The 16,563-nt window shown below is 63.7% G+C and overlaps 1 protein-coding gene across 5 annotated transcripts; it reads right to left on the reverse strand.

Moving 5' to 3' along the window:
* Window positions 1-31: 31 nt before the first annotated feature.
* Window positions 32-16,276, reverse strand: LOC114013626 (cullin-9-like). Of its 5 annotated transcripts, none has more exons than XM_055816703.1 (30): window positions 16,152-16,276; window positions 14,757-15,365; window positions 12,039-12,193; window positions 11,169-11,687; window positions 10,907-11,042; window positions 10,282-10,472; window positions 9,388-9,772; window positions 8,945-9,164; window positions 8,413-8,620; window positions 8,118-8,311; window positions 7,765-7,982; window positions 7,401-7,632; window positions 6,973-7,078; window positions 6,423-6,650; window positions 6,166-6,256; window positions 5,910-6,081; window positions 5,589-5,694; window positions 5,132-5,227; window positions 4,868-5,043; window positions 4,273-4,406; window positions 4,017-4,193; window positions 3,625-3,737; window positions 2,987-3,169; window positions 2,509-2,666; window positions 1,952-2,162; window positions 1,700-1,865; window positions 1,409-1,554; window positions 1,113-1,230; window positions 507-709; window positions 32-423 (listed from the first exon to the last, which is right to left on the reverse strand). In XM_055816703.1, the coding sequence occupies exons 2-30, from the start codon at window positions 15,349-15,351 to the stop codon at window positions 139-141; spliced, it is 5,922 nt and encodes a 1,973-aa protein (XP_055672678.1). In that variant the 5' UTR covers window positions 15,352-15,365; window positions 16,152-16,276; the 3' UTR covers window positions 32-138. The 5 variants fall into 5 exon arrangements, 4 of the variants coding, with proteins under 4 accessions (XP_055672678.1, XP_055672677.1, XP_055672680.1 ...); XM_055816702.1 differs by having other exon boundaries at window positions 6,423-6,653; XR_008749312.1 differs by having other exon boundaries at window positions 286-423; window positions 507-632; window positions 6,423-6,653.
* Window positions 16,277-16,563: the final 287 nt, after the last annotated feature.

Raw genomic sequence — 16,563 nt, forward strand, 5'->3', positions numbered from 1 at the left:
CTCTCTGACAGACTACACACTGGGACTGGGAGGAGCTTGGCTCATTTATTTAAAATAACTCAAGTCTCAGTAAGAGACAGACTGAACCCAGCATGTGTCAACCCAGCCTGTGTCCTCCCAGCGCAGCCAGGGCCTTGTCTACCTGAAGGTGGAAAAAGTCTGTCTCCTTCCAGCAGAGGCTGGGCTTGCTGCTGTCTTGATCTCTACAGTCTGGAAGGCAACCTGGGGCTGGGCCTGGGAGGTAGGGGATGGTGTGGGTTCCGCAGAGATGTATTCCAAAACATGAGGCCTCTCCTCCTGGCGCCGGAGATAGCCCTGGCTCAGCAGGTGCAGGATGCAGGACAGCACGTCCACGCTGTGGCAGCAGAAGCTCAGGAACTGCAGCCCTGGCCCCAGCTCACCCTTCTGACAGGCATCAATCACCTACGGCAGCAAGGGAGACGCATGTGGCAGTGCGGGCGCAGCACCCAGCCAGCCCCCCTCTCTGCCCCTCAAGCCCTCCATACCCTGAACACCAGGTTGTCAATGTGGAGCTGCTTCTCCACCTTGAGGATGCGGGTGATGAGGCAGCAGAGGACATTCCTCTTCCTTTCCAGGGCGCTGACCTCAGCCCTCTCCGCCCGCAGGTACCTCTGCTGGGGCAGCAGCCTCAGGTGGCGGCCAGACGCACGGGCCAGGGCTGCCTGGTTCAGCCGCAGCACATCTGGAGCTAGCACCCAACCCAGGGTCAGCCCAGCCCTGAGCTGGGACCTGAAGGAGCCCCAGGACACACGTGTGGCTGTTGGACCCAGCCCTGGGCCTCCCACCACTACCTTCACAGGTGCCACTCCCATCCCCATCCCCCACACACAGCCCCAAGCAGCCGCCACACGCACAACCCCTGGCCCGGTCCCCAGCCCCACAGACCCGAGGCAAAACCACCCACACTGACCCACGCGTGGCCCCACACACACCCCTGCCCACATGGCCTCAGGCTCCAACTGACCTGCACCCGGAGCGCTGACAGACTCGCCCCAGCCCATTGCTCCCCCTACGAGCTCAGGCACCCCCACCCCAGCACCCACTTGGGGCTCGGACCAGCACCGCCCCGGGGACCCCAGCCCCACACGCACCTCCCACAGCACAGCTCCGCACCAGGACGCCCTCGCCGTGGGTCAGCGGTGTCAGCGCGTGGTGCACCAGCTCAGCAGGGAGACCCGTAGCCTGCAGCAGAGCCTCCACAGCCACCTCCTGCAGGGGGGTGCGGGCAGGGAACGGCAGCCAAGACCCGCTGGCCGCAGGCCCAGCCATGCCAGGCAGGGGCCCGTGCCCCGAGAACCACTCGAGACCCCGCTGGAAGGGGGGACAAGGTCCTGCCACACGCCAGCATCTGCTGCCTCCCTCAGCCCGCCGTGGCCCCAGCTCCTACCTCAGCGCCGTTGAAGCACAGCAGGATGTACATCTGCAGCGTGGACACGTGGAGGACGCAGTCTCCAAACTGCAGCTCAGCATGGCCCAGCCACGTCCACTGCAGCCGACGGGGCTTCGTGCACTCCCAGCCCAGCTGGCTCTGGCCTGCCGGAGACAGCATCAGTGCAGGGCCGGGGGCCGGCCCCGCCAGGCTCTCCCAGCACAGCCCAGTGCTCCCACCACTTCTGGCTGAGCTGCTGTGGCCTGCTGTGGTGAGAGCTACACGCATGCACGCTGCTGCAACACTCACGCCGCCTGCAGAAGTTGGCAAACTCATCCAGGGGCGAGCTCAGCGCCGCCGAGAAAAACCTCCCAGGCTCGTCCATGTAGCAGAATGGGGAAACGGGCCAGCAGTGCGGGGACAGGGCCAGCACCTTCACCTCCGGCTCATGTACCACAGAGACTGTCCCCAGTGTCTGGGCGTGTGGACGTGAGGGCAGCTCAGGATCCCTGTGAGGAATGCGGGCAGCCCCCAGCCTCCCCACCCCACCAACACACTCACCTTATCTAGCCCTGTGTCCAGCTCCAGCAGCCACCTGTCCTGCTCCTGCAGCTGGAAGAGGCAAAACTGCTGCTGGAGCTCCTCCGACTCAGCCAAGTTGCTCAGCATATCCTGGGGGAAGCGGCTGGGGAAGCACAGTCCGATCTGCTCCACGACAGCTCCTTCCAGCCAAGACGGCCCTTGTGCCAGGAGCCGGTCCCCCAGGTAGTGCCTGCCACAGCCGCCAGCATCACGTCAGGGGCCGGCCCGAGCCCCATGGCCATCAGCCACCCACCGCAAGACCAACATGGCCCCAGCCTCGCAGCAAGGCACAGAGCCCCGGCAGCACCCGTCTTCCCCTCCCTTCCGCCAGCAGGGAACGGGCCTCTACAGAAATGCAGTGCCCGGCGGGACCCCGCAGCCTTTCCCTCCGCACACCCACACAGGGAAAAGCCAAGCGGGAGCACCAGGAGCACCACCGCCACACCAGGCCAGGCTCAGCCACGGCCTCAGTGCCACCTCCACGCCACGCCAGCTGCACCAGGCCCTCTGGTTCTGTGGAGACACGGCACCCTCACCGGTAGAAGTGCTCAAAGGTGTGGGCGAGCTCCAGGCCACTGAAGACGACGAAGGGCTCCAGCATCTGCTGCAGCTGCTGCAGCGGCGCTGTGCTGCCCGCAGCCCCACGGAGCTCCTGGATCTGCCGGTCAAGGTAGCGGGCAAACTGCTCACTCACCTGCGGAGGGACAAGGCTGGCTGTGGAGGGGCCTCACTGGCTGCCCGCAGGGCCAGGCCGAAGGGAACAGCATGGGGGAGCAGCTGGGGAAACCCTGGGGCGCTCAGGCAGGGGCCGAGGGTGCCCAGGCACCCGCCCCAGGCAGCAGCGCACCCCGTCTGGGGCTGACGAAGGGCAGGGCGCCATGGCTCAGCGGGGGGCCAAGGCACTGCCCACACCCAGGGCTCACCCTGAGGCCGCAAGCCAGGGCTGCCTCGCCTGCTGCACCCGCGGCCAGCGAGGTCAGGGCCCAGCACCACTGCCATGCTCCCTCGACTCACGTGCAGGGCGGTAAGGAAGGAGAGCTGCAGCAAAGCCCCTGCGAAGCCCCGGCCCAGGGCCAACACAAAGGCAGCCCGCTGCCCAAAGAGCTCCGCCGTGGCACTGCGCAGGCGCTGGTACAGCCTGCAGTATCGCTCCACCAGGTCTGGCGCCTGCCCTGCTGCCTCCAGGAACTGCTGCACCTGCAGGACACAGCACGAGAGAGGTAAGCCCCGCAGCAGGACACCACCAGAGGGGCGAGCCCCGCAGCGGGACAGGCCCGTGGCCCATGGGAACATCCACAGCCTCGGCGTCACTCTGCTGACACCAACTGCTCAGGTCCCAGCCAGGGGCTGACTAGAGGCCCCAGTGCTGCCATGGGCTACCGAGAGCCTGCGGCGAGCTGGGAGAGCAGGGGCAAGACAGAAGCGCAGCAGCAGCCCAGCAGGAAACACAGAGCCCGACACTGTACCTGTCCCCTGGCCTGCAGCACCGCCAGGGTGGCAAGCACAGCGGGGCTGCCCCCACAGAGGCCAGGCAGTCCCGCACCCTCCCCACGCTCCCGGGTGACCACCAGGCACCGCTCCCTTCTACACCTGCCCAGTATGGGGTCCCACACACACCCTGTGGCCCCCACGGCCGGCCCCCCACGCTCTACCTGCTGCTGCACCACACCACGCCAGCACTGCCAGATGCTCTCCAGGTCGCCCGACTTCACCACCGCCTTCGCAGCCCTGGCCGCTGCCTCCTTGCTCTTCCCCTCCTTCCCGCCTGCCAAGGAACAGCCCTGGGCTGAGCCGGGCTCTGGGGGCAGGCCCTACATGCTGACCCACGACGGCCTCGCCCCTCTCCCCGCGGGGCGCAGAGCAGGGCAGATGCCAGGGAGCCATGGCTGCCGCAGGGACACGGCCACAAGCCTTCCCCAGCTCAGGGGCCTCAGGTGCCACAAGGGCCCCCTTAAGAGCTCCCCAGCGGATCCCCACAGCCACAGCCCCCTGGACCTCTGGCCCACCACCCCCCAGCCCCCCAGGAGGGCATCCCCTTGCTCACCAGCTGCTCTTGCCTCCTCCGGCTCTGGGCCGCCAGGGTCCACGTGCACCAGGAGCTGTGTCAGGCGCCGCACACGGGAACCAAAGACGGCACCGCAGCTTGTGGCATGGTGGGGTGGCTCCACGCTCTCCAGGTACTTGCTCAGCAGCCAGGCCAGGGGGCTGGCTCCCTGGGGGTCTGTGAGGCCAACCAGACTCAGAGTGGGGTGCCTCAGCCTGGGGCATGGCCCCCATAGGCCCGCGAGAGCGCAGGCTACCTGGGCTGGTGATGCTCTGCACCACGGGGTTCACCAGGGCCTCCCAGCACGTCCTGCCCAAGGCCCGGGCCGCCTCGTCATCGGGAAGGAAACGGTCAGCAAAGCTCTGCTCATGCTGCAGCGCCCGGTTCAGCCTGCAACAGCCATGGGCAGCACACAGCACTGCTGCACGCCTCCGCCCAGCTGGGGGGACACCCCAGGCAAGCAGAGTGTGGCCATCGCTCCCTGCCCTGCCCCTTGCCAGGCACGATGGCTCAGCAGCCCCGCTTGCCCCCAGCAGCCAGGGACCCTCGCTGCCCCCAGGCCCTACCCGCACTGGGTCTCGGGGCCCTCGTGGGCCCCGTGAAACTGGGGCGCTGTGCAGCACCCGTGGCCGCAAGATCCTGCCTGTGCCTGACTGACCTCTGCCAGGTCGGGACGCGCTGGCCCCTGTGGGGCACCTCTCTGGTCTCTCTGGTGGGTCAGCCATGCCCATGTGCTCAACTTAAACGTGGGGGACCCCAGGGTGGCCCAGGCCCTCTGGGCACCACCAGTGGCCAGGCAGGAACGAGGGCCCCTCCCTGCCCGGGGACGGCACAGCCAGGAGACAACTCACCTGCCAAAGAGCTGCAGCAGTCGTCCCCGGTCCTGGCAGATCTCCTGGCACCAGGCATGAGCCCGAGCGGTGCAGGAGAGGAACGTCCGCCGGCACAGCTGCTCCTTGAAGACGGGCCAGAAAGTGGGCTTGGGACCCAGCACCTCGATGCCACGCACACGTGTGTCAATGCCACCCTAGGGGACAGCGCAGCCCTCAGCTCCTCGGGCCCGGCCCTGACATCCCACGCTACCAGCTCCCCAGCCCAGCCCCCTGCTCCCCTACCTGCTGGCACCGCTTCACCCGGATCTGGATGATGGGCCAGAAGCGGGTCATGTTCTCCAGCAGGATCACTCTGCTGTCCGAGGGCAGGATGGTCACCTGCAGGCAGCCAGTGAGCCCTCAGCATGCCAGGCAGCCAGTAGCAGCCACCTTGTGTGCCCCGCTGGCCACCCCTGTTAAAGCCACGGCCTCTGTCCCCCACAGCAGCCCCTATGCAGCCACAGGCCACCCCCTGCCAGGGCCCCACTCGAGGCTCACAAGCCCCGGCACCTGTGCCCAAGTCTCCAGCACCTGCTGCCTACAGCCAGGCAGCCCCCGCAGCACAGCTCCTGCCACCCCCGCTCCCTGGAGGGCACCTCTCGGGGCCCCGCACCAGGGCGAGACCTTGTCGGGGCACAGCAAGGACCAGCCCACCGCTCCCGCGGGGACCCACCGCCTGCGCAGCCCACGCGAGACTCACTGCATTCAGCTCGGTTCTGATGGTGGCAGGGCTGTCTCCCCCCAGCACCACAACGCGGGCCGGCATGTAGCTGGAGTCCTCGCTGGCCACCAGCATGCTCATCTCCCTGCAGCACAGCAAACACGGTGCTGCCCAGCAGCCCTCACCTCCCTGCCCTGGCCCCGCGGGGCCAGCCACACGCGCTGCTGCCCATGTCCAGCAACCCCCACAGCGCAGACCACTGGGGCAGGGCTCACGCAGACCCCCAAAGGCCTCTTCTCCCCGCGCAGCCACTGGCCCTCCTGGCCCCGAGGCCCCCCAGCCTGCCTGGCCCAGCCCCACCTGATCACCACACCGCACTGCATATGGACAGTGATGAAGTGGGAGCCGGTGCTGCCATTCGACTCCCAGTAGGTCTTGGGGTTCCTGTCCGTCAGCTTGCTGGCCCGGTGGGGGTTGGAAGAGACCTGCACCTTCTCCCAGCACTTGTCCTCCTTCACCTCCACGCTGGAGCCTGCAGGGAGAGCACAGGGAGCCTCCAGCCACCTGGCCAGCACACGTCAAGCACAGGGGCTCAGCTCTTGCTCCCCATGCTCACCTTTGCACAGGTTGCGCAGAAAGACGTCAAAGAAGGGGATGCTGATGGCCTGGTGGCTCCGGCGGTGCTCCTCAATCTGCCCCAGGACCAGCTATGGGACAGGGCCAGGCTCTTACCGGGCACCCTGGCTCCTCCTCCCCTCGCCCACCGCAGGGGCTGCGGCAGGCAGAGAGCAGAAGGCTGCCCCTTGGTGCCGCGGACAGCTGGACGGCCCCAAGACCCAGAGCCACAGTGCAGCCGGGCCTCCCCAGGCCCACCTGGATGCAGCCAGCCAAGATGCTGGTCGTCAGCTTCTTGTAGAGGCTGGCGTACTTCTCACAGTCCGTCACCAGCTCGAGCAGGGCTGGCGCCAGCGACGGAGCCATGCTGTGCTTCTCCAGGGCTTTGGACAGAGCCTCGCGGGCGCCCACGTGGCACATCACCACCACGCAGTCCTTGCTGGTGGTGGCCAGGCGGTGCAGGAAGCCAATGACCTTCTGCACCACCTGCTGAGAGCAGGCAGCCGTCAGGGCCAGTGCCGAGAACCCACCAGGCCCCAGCAGCGGGCTGCAGCAGGGCTCCATCCCCGACACCCCAACACCACAGCAGCGCCTGCGAGAGCCCAGCCGGGCACGGCGCTGGGCATGCCAGCCACCGGGACGCAGCCGCCGCCAGGACAGCCGCTCCCCACCTCTCCCAGCACGTTTGCCACAACAAGGCCCAGCTGCCGCAGGCGGGGACTCTGCGTCACCAACGCCGGGCCCGGCCGATGCGTGGCACAGCCAGCAAAGATGCCCCTGCCTGCCGGGAGTCCCAGGGCCCCCTCACCTCCCAGTCACAGCTCTGGGCACTCAAGGAGGACAAACAGGGCTCCACACACTCGTGCCACGGCAGCACATCTTCCTGGTAACCATCCAGGAACTTGTTCAGGATCCTGAGTGACGGAGGGGCCCGCTCAGGCTGGGGCACACAGACAGCAGTGCCACAGGCAGCCCTCCTTCCCTGCCCCGCCTGGAGGGCCGGCACCCCACAGGCACTGGGAGCCAAGGCTCCCCAGGCACCACACACACCCCACCAGCACCCTGCTGTCCCCACATGGCCCTGCGCCCCAGAACGCCCCAATCAGCACCCGCGTATCTGCTGGCGTGCCCCTGCCCCTGCCCCTGGTGAAGAACAGCCCCACCAGGACCCACAAACACGTGCCACGTACCCCCAACATCACCACCAGCGCTCACACACACACACCCTGGACCCACCTGAGGATGCTCAGGCTCACAGCCTTCTCTGCCCGCAGCAGCTCAAAGCTGCGCAGCAGCAGCCTGAAGCACCTGCGGTCCTGCAGCAGCTGAGCCGCCTCGCCAGAGAGGATGGGGCCTTCACCACAGAGCTGCCGCTCCAGGGCCACCACCACGTCCTTGGACAAGACACTGTCCCCTAGGCTGCCCAGAAGCATCTGCACGTCCCTCACCTCCAGCGGGGCCTCTCTGCCTGCCACGACAAGGACACGTGGGCCCAGCCCAAGCACTTGCTCGAGAGGTGCCAGCAGGTTGCTCTGCCTTGGCAGGCAAGGTAGCCCTGCCTGCTGCGCCTTGTGGGCCAGGGCATGGCGGGGGGTGCTACCTGCCACCTCCGGGCCCACGGGTAGCCGGTGCTCCGCAAGGCGGTTGATCACGCTGAGGGCCAGCATCGCATGAGGGCAGCCACTGCCCTGCCTGTCCCACCAGCAGCTCTGCAGCACTGCGGGGAGATCGCAGCTCACCAGCTGTTCCGCCAGGCCCCGGTGGCCGTCGATCAGCATGTTCACCACCAGCAAGCCGTTCTGCACGCCCGAGGAGCCCCTGCAGGGATGGAGCGATGTGGGCACCTTCCTCTACCAAGCACGCAGTCTCCCCTGCAGCCACCAGCCGCCTGCCCGCCCCACTCCATGCAGAGGGTACCCCCACCCCCAGCTGCTCTCCTCGCTCTGACCCTACCCTGGAACCCTCTGCATGGTGCTCATGGCTGCAGGGATGGCACTCAGCGGGCTTGCTGAGCCCTTGCCGGAGGCAGAGCCAATGCTGGCAAAGATCTCCCGCATCATCTGTGCATCGGCATGGTTCAGGGGCAAGGGATTTCCACTGGCACCGCCTGCCTCGCCAGCCACAGCTCCCACCAGCACCTTCAGGGCCTGCAAGGGCAACAGCAGTCAGGAGGGCGCTGGGCACCTCCGCCACACCTGGATGAGCCTGCAGCCTGCCCGCCCACCTACAGCATCTCTGTCACACTCACCGCCAGGCCAGCCTGCTGCACCACGGCGGAGGAGGCGTGCTGCTGCATGCAGGCCAGCACAGCCCGCACACCACCCTCCGTGGCAAACGGCACGCGCCACTCGTACTTCGCCATGAGCACAGGCAGCAACTGCAGCGTCACCACCACCAGGGCCTTCTCTGACACCTCAGCGCTCAGCAGCTCCACTGCCACCTTCACCAGCTTTTCCCTGCATGCAAAAGGACGCCTCAGGAGGAAACTCCTGGCACCGCTGCTGGCACGTCAGCACCTCGGGCCCTGCCAGCCGCCTTCTCCCTGCCCCCATGGCTCTACCACACCTGAGTCAGCCCCAGGAATGAGCCTGCCCGGGACAAAGGGACACAAGATCCGCTTCTCTTCTTGCCAGGCACACAGCATACCAGCTACCGCACTTCAGCTACCGCACTTCAGCATACCAGCTATCGCACTTCCACTGCCACCTCCAGTACTGTCCCCCACCCCACCGACACAGCCCTCCCCAGCCAGCAGGAGGGGTGCGCAACCCCTGGCTCACCCAATACTCCTGCTCCCCAGCCTGCCCAGGGATTTGCCGAATTGCTGCTCAGACTCGGACTCGGGCTCAGCCTCAGGCTCCTCCTCCAGGATCTTCATGATGTGCTTGAGCCCAGCTAAGCGCAGCCCCACCTCTGAGCTGCTGCTCTGCACCACGTCCACCACAGCTGCAATCTCGGCCAGCGAGCCCCTCTCGCTCACCCCCTCGGAGCTGCCTAACACTGGCAGGAGGGAGGCAGGGTGCAGGCGTCAGGGCAGCAGTAACACCCCCAAGCAACTCCCAGGGTGCCACGCAACCACAGACCCAGCACCCACAGGCTCCCCCCTCCCCAGGCAGCCTCCGGGCACATGGCTCCCCACGCCCTGCCCAGAGCCTTCCTCTGTCGAGGCAATGGCAATGCCTCCAGCACCGTGCGTGTTCCCCAGTGCAAAGCAGGCAACTACCTTTGATCTGCTCCTCTGTCACCTCTGGGAAGAACAGCCCTTCCCTCTCAAGGAGCTCACTGAACAGCTGCGAATCCGACTTCACTGCCACAACCGGGGCTTGGGGCAGCACTGGGGCTGCAGAGAGGTCTTCCTTTGCTGCCTTGGCCATCGTGGCTTCAGGGACGGTGCTCCTGCAGCCGGCACCCTCTGAGGACACAGCAGGGCTCCCCTTGCCACCCTGCCTGGCCCCGCTACCAAGGAAGTATTTGGTGTAGATGCGGGAGCCACGCAGGTCACGCTGAGCGCTGCCCTGGCACTGCTTCTCCAAGACCCGAAGCACCTTCTGGGCCAGCTCCACGGGTACTGACAGCTGGATCAGGGCTTCTTCGTCCATCTCCAACAGCTGGACAGAAGAGTTAAGTTAACCCTCGTGGACTCGCCACAGACCCCATGCCCTTCATGACGGCCAGTGCCAGAACAGACAGAAAGGCTGCACTGCCGGAGGCCCCCAGGGCCACTCCCCAGTGCCACCCTCCCCTGGCTGTCCCCAGCCCAACTGCCACCAGCCCACACCTCCCACCTGTACTCACCACCCAGTCACAACCAGCAGAATCACCCCATGGGCCTGCCTCGCCTACCCAACCCTCGCTGGACACAGTCACTCTTCCAGGGTCAGGGGAGACTGCACTTCCTCTCATCCCTCCCCCACCCCTCTGCCGTGCCCCGCTCCCCACGCTTTCACCACCCCCCACTCACCCTCCCGTTTCAGTCCCATTTCTGCCTCATTCAGGCTGTCACTGCACGGCTCACAGCTCATGCTGGCCGCTGCCTCCTCTGGGGCTGGCCCCTCCCCTAACATTCTCCCTCACTCCCTCCCCCTCCCATGTCCCCACTGCAGGCTCTGGCCCATACCTGCTCCGCCTGCTCCTGATGGATGAGACAAATGATCTCTTTCTGCTCCTGCTCTTCCAGCTTCTTCACAAAGAAGAGCAGCTCCCACCACTCGGCACGGCTCAGGGCCTCTGCAGCCTTGGTCGGCTGCTCCCCCAGGTAAGGCAGGGAGTACAGCCCCGCAAAGGGCTTGCAGAAAAATGGCTGCGCAACTGCAGGAGAGCAGAAAGAGGAAGGGCACTGTCCGCTCTGCCAGTGCCCCCATCCTCTGCTGCTCACCCCACACTCCCCAGGGAAAGAGCTCATGTGGACCGTCTGGGCAGAAGAGGTCCCCACTGCCCCATGGCCTGTTGCGGCGGGGCAGCGAGAGAAGGGGAACATGCTGGGAGGAGACTTTAGAAGCTGTAGAGATGGGGACTACCATCTTCACTTGAACCTCTGTAGAGGCTACAAGGCTGTAGAACAGAAAAAGCACACGCTCAAAATGGGTGCCTCTAGCTCACTGCTCCCCCAACCTGTTCCCATGGTGCCTGGACCAGCTGGGGCAATGCACTTGGACACCCAGCACCAGCAGAACCCACAGTGCCAGCGTGCGGCTGCAGAAGGGCTGCAGAGAAGTCACAGGCCCAGCTGACAGGCTGCTCACCTGCTGCCAGTTTGTGGCTGCGTGCCAGAGTGGACACCTTCTCCTGGTGCTCATGATCCTCTTGCCCCAAAGGGCCTATGATCTCCACCATGTGCCAGTGAACCCAGTAAGTACAGCCCAGGGCTTGCCAGTACACCTGAGGAGAAGAGCCCAAGACACACCCAGCTGAGGGAAGGCAAGCCCAACCCCACTGCCCCCACATGAGGCTACACAACAGAGCAGAAAGGCCCCTGCCAGCCCCTGCCCTCCCCACAGAGGGTACCTGCACGGGCGGTGTGCCATCGTTGCTCTGGCGGAACTCCCCCTCGTCACCAGCGCTAACCTGCTCATAGTCCTCCAGCATGCGCACCCACATGCCATGCACCAGGTTTGCCTGCACATACTCTACATAGCTGCTGCGACTTGGGAAGGCTGAGCGCGTCTTGAAGATGCTGGGCTCTTTTGGTGGAGGAGTGGGGGCTGCTTGAGCAATAGTGCAGGACGTGGTGCTGTGCTGGAAGATGGAGCGGGTGGTGCGTGGCCGCAGCTCCTGTTGGGGCAGCAGCTCTGGCTTGTGGCTGGGGTCCCAGCCCATCACGTGCACCACCTCCAAGATAAGGTTTGCCATAGCCATGCTGAATTCAAACTCCTGCTTCACACGGCTCCTCTCCTCAGGGAGCAGGCTGGGCACAGCGCAGTCCTGCTGCTCCCATCCCTGCTCCATGCCACTGCTGAGCTTGTCCATGAGAGAAGTGACACACAGGTAGCGCTTCACCAGGACGAACAGCAGCTTCCCAGGGATCTGCAATGAGCGCAGCTGTCACACTCTAGCCTGCACAGTGCTTCCAGACCCCGGCTCTCTCTGAGCCACCAGATCATCCACAGTCAGGTTCCCACGATTGCTCCAGACCAGCAGGCAGCAGCAGAGACCTCTCAGCCCACCCTCATCTCCCTGCTCAGAGACAAGGCTCCCCACACGCCTCTCCACCACACCCCAGCCTCAAGCCAGGCCCACATCCTGTGCCAGCTCTCCCAGTGCTGTCCGGCTCAGCCGCCCACTGCCAACTACCCTCCTGTCCCAAACAAGGACACCAGCTCGGGTCCCCGACTCCCACCTCTCCTGACCCCTAAATCCCACAGGCCCAGCCACTACCTGCGGAAGGTGAATCCCCTCAAAGGACATGCACTGCTCTTCAGAGGATGTTGTCTCAGCGAACAGCTCCAGCAAGGTGTAGCGACTGTCGAAGTCCATATGCTGCTCAATGCCATCCTGCTGGCTCAGAGACAGCAGGACATAGGCCCAGCTCCCTGCAACAACAACAGAAACTCTTCGGGCCCCATGAAGACAACCCTCATGCCACCCTCCCTGAGCGAGACAGACCTGCATGCAAGGAACAGCCTGGCTGCTCAGCGTAACCTAGAACCGTGTTCTGTCCTTTAACCTGGACGGGCAACATTTTACTCCACTAATAATGCTGTGTTTCTTCCACCCCTAAAGCTGCAAGATTCCCCCAAAGAAGCAACCCCAAATAACTGGCTCCCAAACAGGGCTCCAGGGAATAGTGGAGTTAAGTCTTAACCTGAATCAGCCCCCACATCTGCCCCACTGGAGAGCCACATGAACTCAGGCACTAGGGCAGGGAAAGCCAAATGTCTTGTGGGACACACCACCAGCAGCAACCTTCCAGTGCACCCAAGCCTCATCAGACGCTTCGGAGCGGTGGCAGCTCCTCTCAAATGAGAGGACTGGGTGAGGACCACCCTCTACCAACCAGGGCTCTGCCAAGCCCCTTGGCACAGGTCTTCATTGTTAAGGGTATGCAGAAACATACTGACTGCTCCTTTAAGTGTATCCGGTCAAGGACGTTTTCACTGCAAAAAGGGACAGTAAGAAGGAAGCCAGAAACAAGAACATAAAGAATCACAAACGTGACTGACAAATACTAGCGGGAGGCAGTGATGAGAAACAAATCTGGTCAGTCACACTCTAATTATTATGGACATCTCAGTGTGAGAATGCTTATTTTTCAGTAAGATTATCTGACTAAGAACCTTGTCAAATTTGAGTGATAAGGAAAGGGAGAAAGACAAACACACAGAGACATAAAACCTGACCAATTACCGTTAACAAAGACAATAACCAGAAACAAACCCAGTCAGCTGCACTAATTGGTCTGTTATGAAGAAACTGCAGGCAAACTGGGACTTCGCTACTGATAAGCATGTAACCCTGAGGGTCTGGGATGTTGGAGGGTGCTCAGTGGAACTCTGTCAACAGACAGGGGGATGTGCATGGGCAGGGAAATGGCAAGGAACAGAGGGGGATGCTCAGAAAGGGGTATAAAAGGGGCCAGTTTTGTGTAAACCGTGGCCAGTCAGTGCACTTGTCTGACTAAGCCCTGAGCCTGAATGCTGCAGTTTGTCCTGTTTTCTTACATCTTCTTATTAAATCTTTTCCAATTATCTCTCCATCCCACATGTGTGTGCATTGCAAGGAATGAGTGCTGGCAGCTGGTGAGACCTGCGTATGTGTGAGTGGAATTTAGTGCCAGCAACTGGAACCTGACTGGGGCTGCAGAAACCCTGTGGCCTGTGGTGTCAGCAACTGGAGCAAGTGAGCATCCTGGCGTTAGCAGTTGGAGGGGCCATTGCTCTCTGGATCTGGGGAGAGTCTCACAGACTTTGAGCCTGGAGAGTCAGCTATTGGGGACACTGGCCCAGAATGGACTGGGTGCCAACTACTGGAGTCAGACCAGGGGTGTAGGTACCCCTGGCCTGTGCTGCCAGCTGCTGGAGTGAGTGCTACTGGAGTGAGTGCAAGAGTCTCTGCTAACCACTGGAGTGGGTGGGGTCCTCAGCCATCAGCCACTGGGGAGGGAATGGTGTGGCCCCCAAAAAACAGCTACTGGGAGGGAGGCAAGTGAGGAAGTCAGCACTGGCAGCTGAAGCAGGACTGCAGTGCCTGGTGCTGGGGTGATGAGGGCAGGCATCTGTATCTTCTGCAGTCCTGCTGCGCATGGGGTATGCATGTAATTTGTCAGCAAAACTTCCTACTGGACTAGCTGGCAAGCAGGAGGCCCTGCATCCAGGCCAGGGTATAAGTGGTATAAGTCAGGTGGCAGTCTGTGCTGTGAGTGCAGAGGGACTTGTGAATATGGACTGTGTAAGGGACAAATGTCTGAGTGCTACAAGTTTGCTAACAAGCATCGGGCTCAACGAGCTGGCAAGTAGGGGGATCCCTCAGGTGGGTAGGGGGACTCAGATCCTGGTAGGGGTGCAGGGCAGGCAGCAGGGCCATGCTGGTACTCAAGTGATCCATGAATGTGTGTGTGCTTGTGAACGTGGAGAATGCTGCATGTGCTGGCATGAGTGACATTCTGTCTCTGCCAGCTGAAGAAGGGGCTTGGCTATCTGTGTTTGTGTTTGAGTCCCGTATGTATGTGCTGTTAAAGGTAGTGCCTTGTGTCCTTGTCAGTCTCCTACGTGTGTCTGTGTGTCCCTGGGATGGGTGCTCAGCTTTGCTACTGGCTGAACCTGCAAACAGGAAAGTGGCAGCTGCATCTCAGCCTGAGAGACCCTACCTGCTGGCGAGGACAGCTCTCTTTGACAGCCCTTAACACTCCTAACAGCTAATTACCACTCTAGCTCAAGAACCCATCAGGGGAAAGAGCTCCCAAGTCTTAGAGCACCACAGACAACCTATTGTTAGATTAAGGAGCCCTTTGGAAGCTCCAGTCTGATTCTTCCCCTTTTGCCAACAAGCCCCTCGAGACACACTGCTTCCTAGGTACCCCACACCTACAAAAGGACTGGCACCCCTCAGCTGCCCAGCAGCACCTCCTCAGTGGCACTGAGCGGTAGCAGCCCCCACCTGCATCATGCGAAGCCAGGGCCCTTAGCATCTTGCCAGCACTGCGGCGGATTTGCTTCTCCTTGTGGCACAGCATCTTCATCAGCAAGTCGAGGGCTCCCGTCTCCTTGAAGGCACCCGCTAGTGAGCCAATGCTGGCGTACGCGCTCAGCACGTGGATGGTGTTGAGAATGGAGGACTCAGGGGCCCCGGTCTCAGCCATCTGCCGGCCAGCTCGCTGCACCAGGCTCCTGACATCAGCCTTCATCTCCAGCAGCGAGGCTTCATCCAGTGGGACTTCTGCAGCAAATGGGCTGGCTGCCTTCTCCTCTTTCACCCACTGCCCTTCCAGCTTCCTCTTGCCCAGCAGCGCCGGGCAGCTGGCACAGACCTCTTCTGCAGACATCCACATCAAGATGTTCTCTGGCTTGGTCTCTGCAGAGGAGGCACTGCTGCCTCCCACTGCTCTCTCTTCCAAGCTGACAATACTCCACTGGATCAGGTATTCAGGCTGGCCATCATGGCCCCGACGCTGCCGGAGCAGCTCCCCCGGGTAAGCCTGTAGTTTGGGTCCCAGGCGCACGAGCAGGTTGCCATTGTGCCTCTCGTTCACCATGACAGGAACTGTGCCTGCAGAGACAGAGGGGAAGCAGGAGCTGGGGAAAGGTGGCTGAGCACAAGCTTTGCTATGGCTAGAAATCTGTGATCCTGCAGGGTACAGCACTTGTGATGTGGCAGTGTAACACATGAAACGTACTGTTGTACTGGCTGTACTCAAGGCCAGTACCATAAGCCCCTAATGCAACACGACTATGGAAGTACGATACACAGCTCACTTTCTCCTCAGAAAACACCACACACAGAGCAACAAGGTAAGCGGGCAGGACACGGTGTTCTTTGGGCTGTTGAGCAGCCGTGGCAGGGCAGGCTGCGGGCAGCCTTTCCCGGAGGCTCAGCTGCAAAGCCCGGCTGTGCTGGCGGTGCGGGCAGCCCCGCAGGGGGCGCACGCTGGCCCCGAGTGCCGGTGCGAGCCTGTACCGGAGGGCCCCGCCGCACCTCACCCAACTGGGGCCGGGAGCGCGGGGCAGGAACAGGCCTGAGCTCTGGCCCTCCCGCTCCCCGCTAGAGGTAGGCAGCACCGGCGCCGCAAGTACCGGGCAGCGGGCTCGCCTGGGCAGGCCCCTCTGAATAAAGCTCCTGCTAAGCGTGGCCCAAGCGAGAGCTCCCAGGGCACCGCAAAGGGGCCTGGCCCGGCCCAGACTGCCGCAACCCCTCAGCGGCGGGCCGGGCCGTCTCGCCTCAGGGCTGCGGTACCGGGTCCTCCTCACAGACGGAAAGGTCGGGGGATCGCCCCAGGCCAGCTCGGCTCGGGGCGCTCGCCAGCCCAGCCCAGCCCCAGCCCGCCCGCTCCCTTACCTCCCGCGCCGCTCCCCCGCACTTCCGCGCGCGGGCGCGCATGCGCGGTGCGCCCCGGCGGGGAGCGGCGCGGGGCCCGGCTGCGCCGGCGGATGGGCACCAGGCAGCGCGGCGCCGGGTCGGCCGGGGGCACCGGGGGTTGTGTGGGGCGCAGGGCTGGAGCAGGGTGGTACGAGGAGGGGGCAGCAGTGGGGCATTACCGGGCCTGGAGACGCCAAGGTCCGCGCTCCCCAGCTGCGCAGCGGGTCACCGCGCCCACCAGCGGTCGCTTTACGGCCCGGCCGCCCGCTGCCCTCACTGCCCTGCCCGCGGAAGGCGGGAGAGGAGCCCCGCGGCCAGCCTCGGCACGGCTGTGCAGAGCTGCCTGACCCCCCCGTCGTCCCCCCCCCCGAGACCCCCATCCGCTTCAAGC

The sequence above is a fragment of the Falco peregrinus genome, chromosome 11, assembly GCF_023634155.1.
Source record: "Falco peregrinus isolate bFalPer1 chromosome 11, bFalPer1.pri, whole genome shotgun sequence".
Taxonomy (NCBI): domain Eukaryota; kingdom Metazoa; phylum Chordata; class Aves; order Falconiformes; family Falconidae; genus Falco; species Falco peregrinus.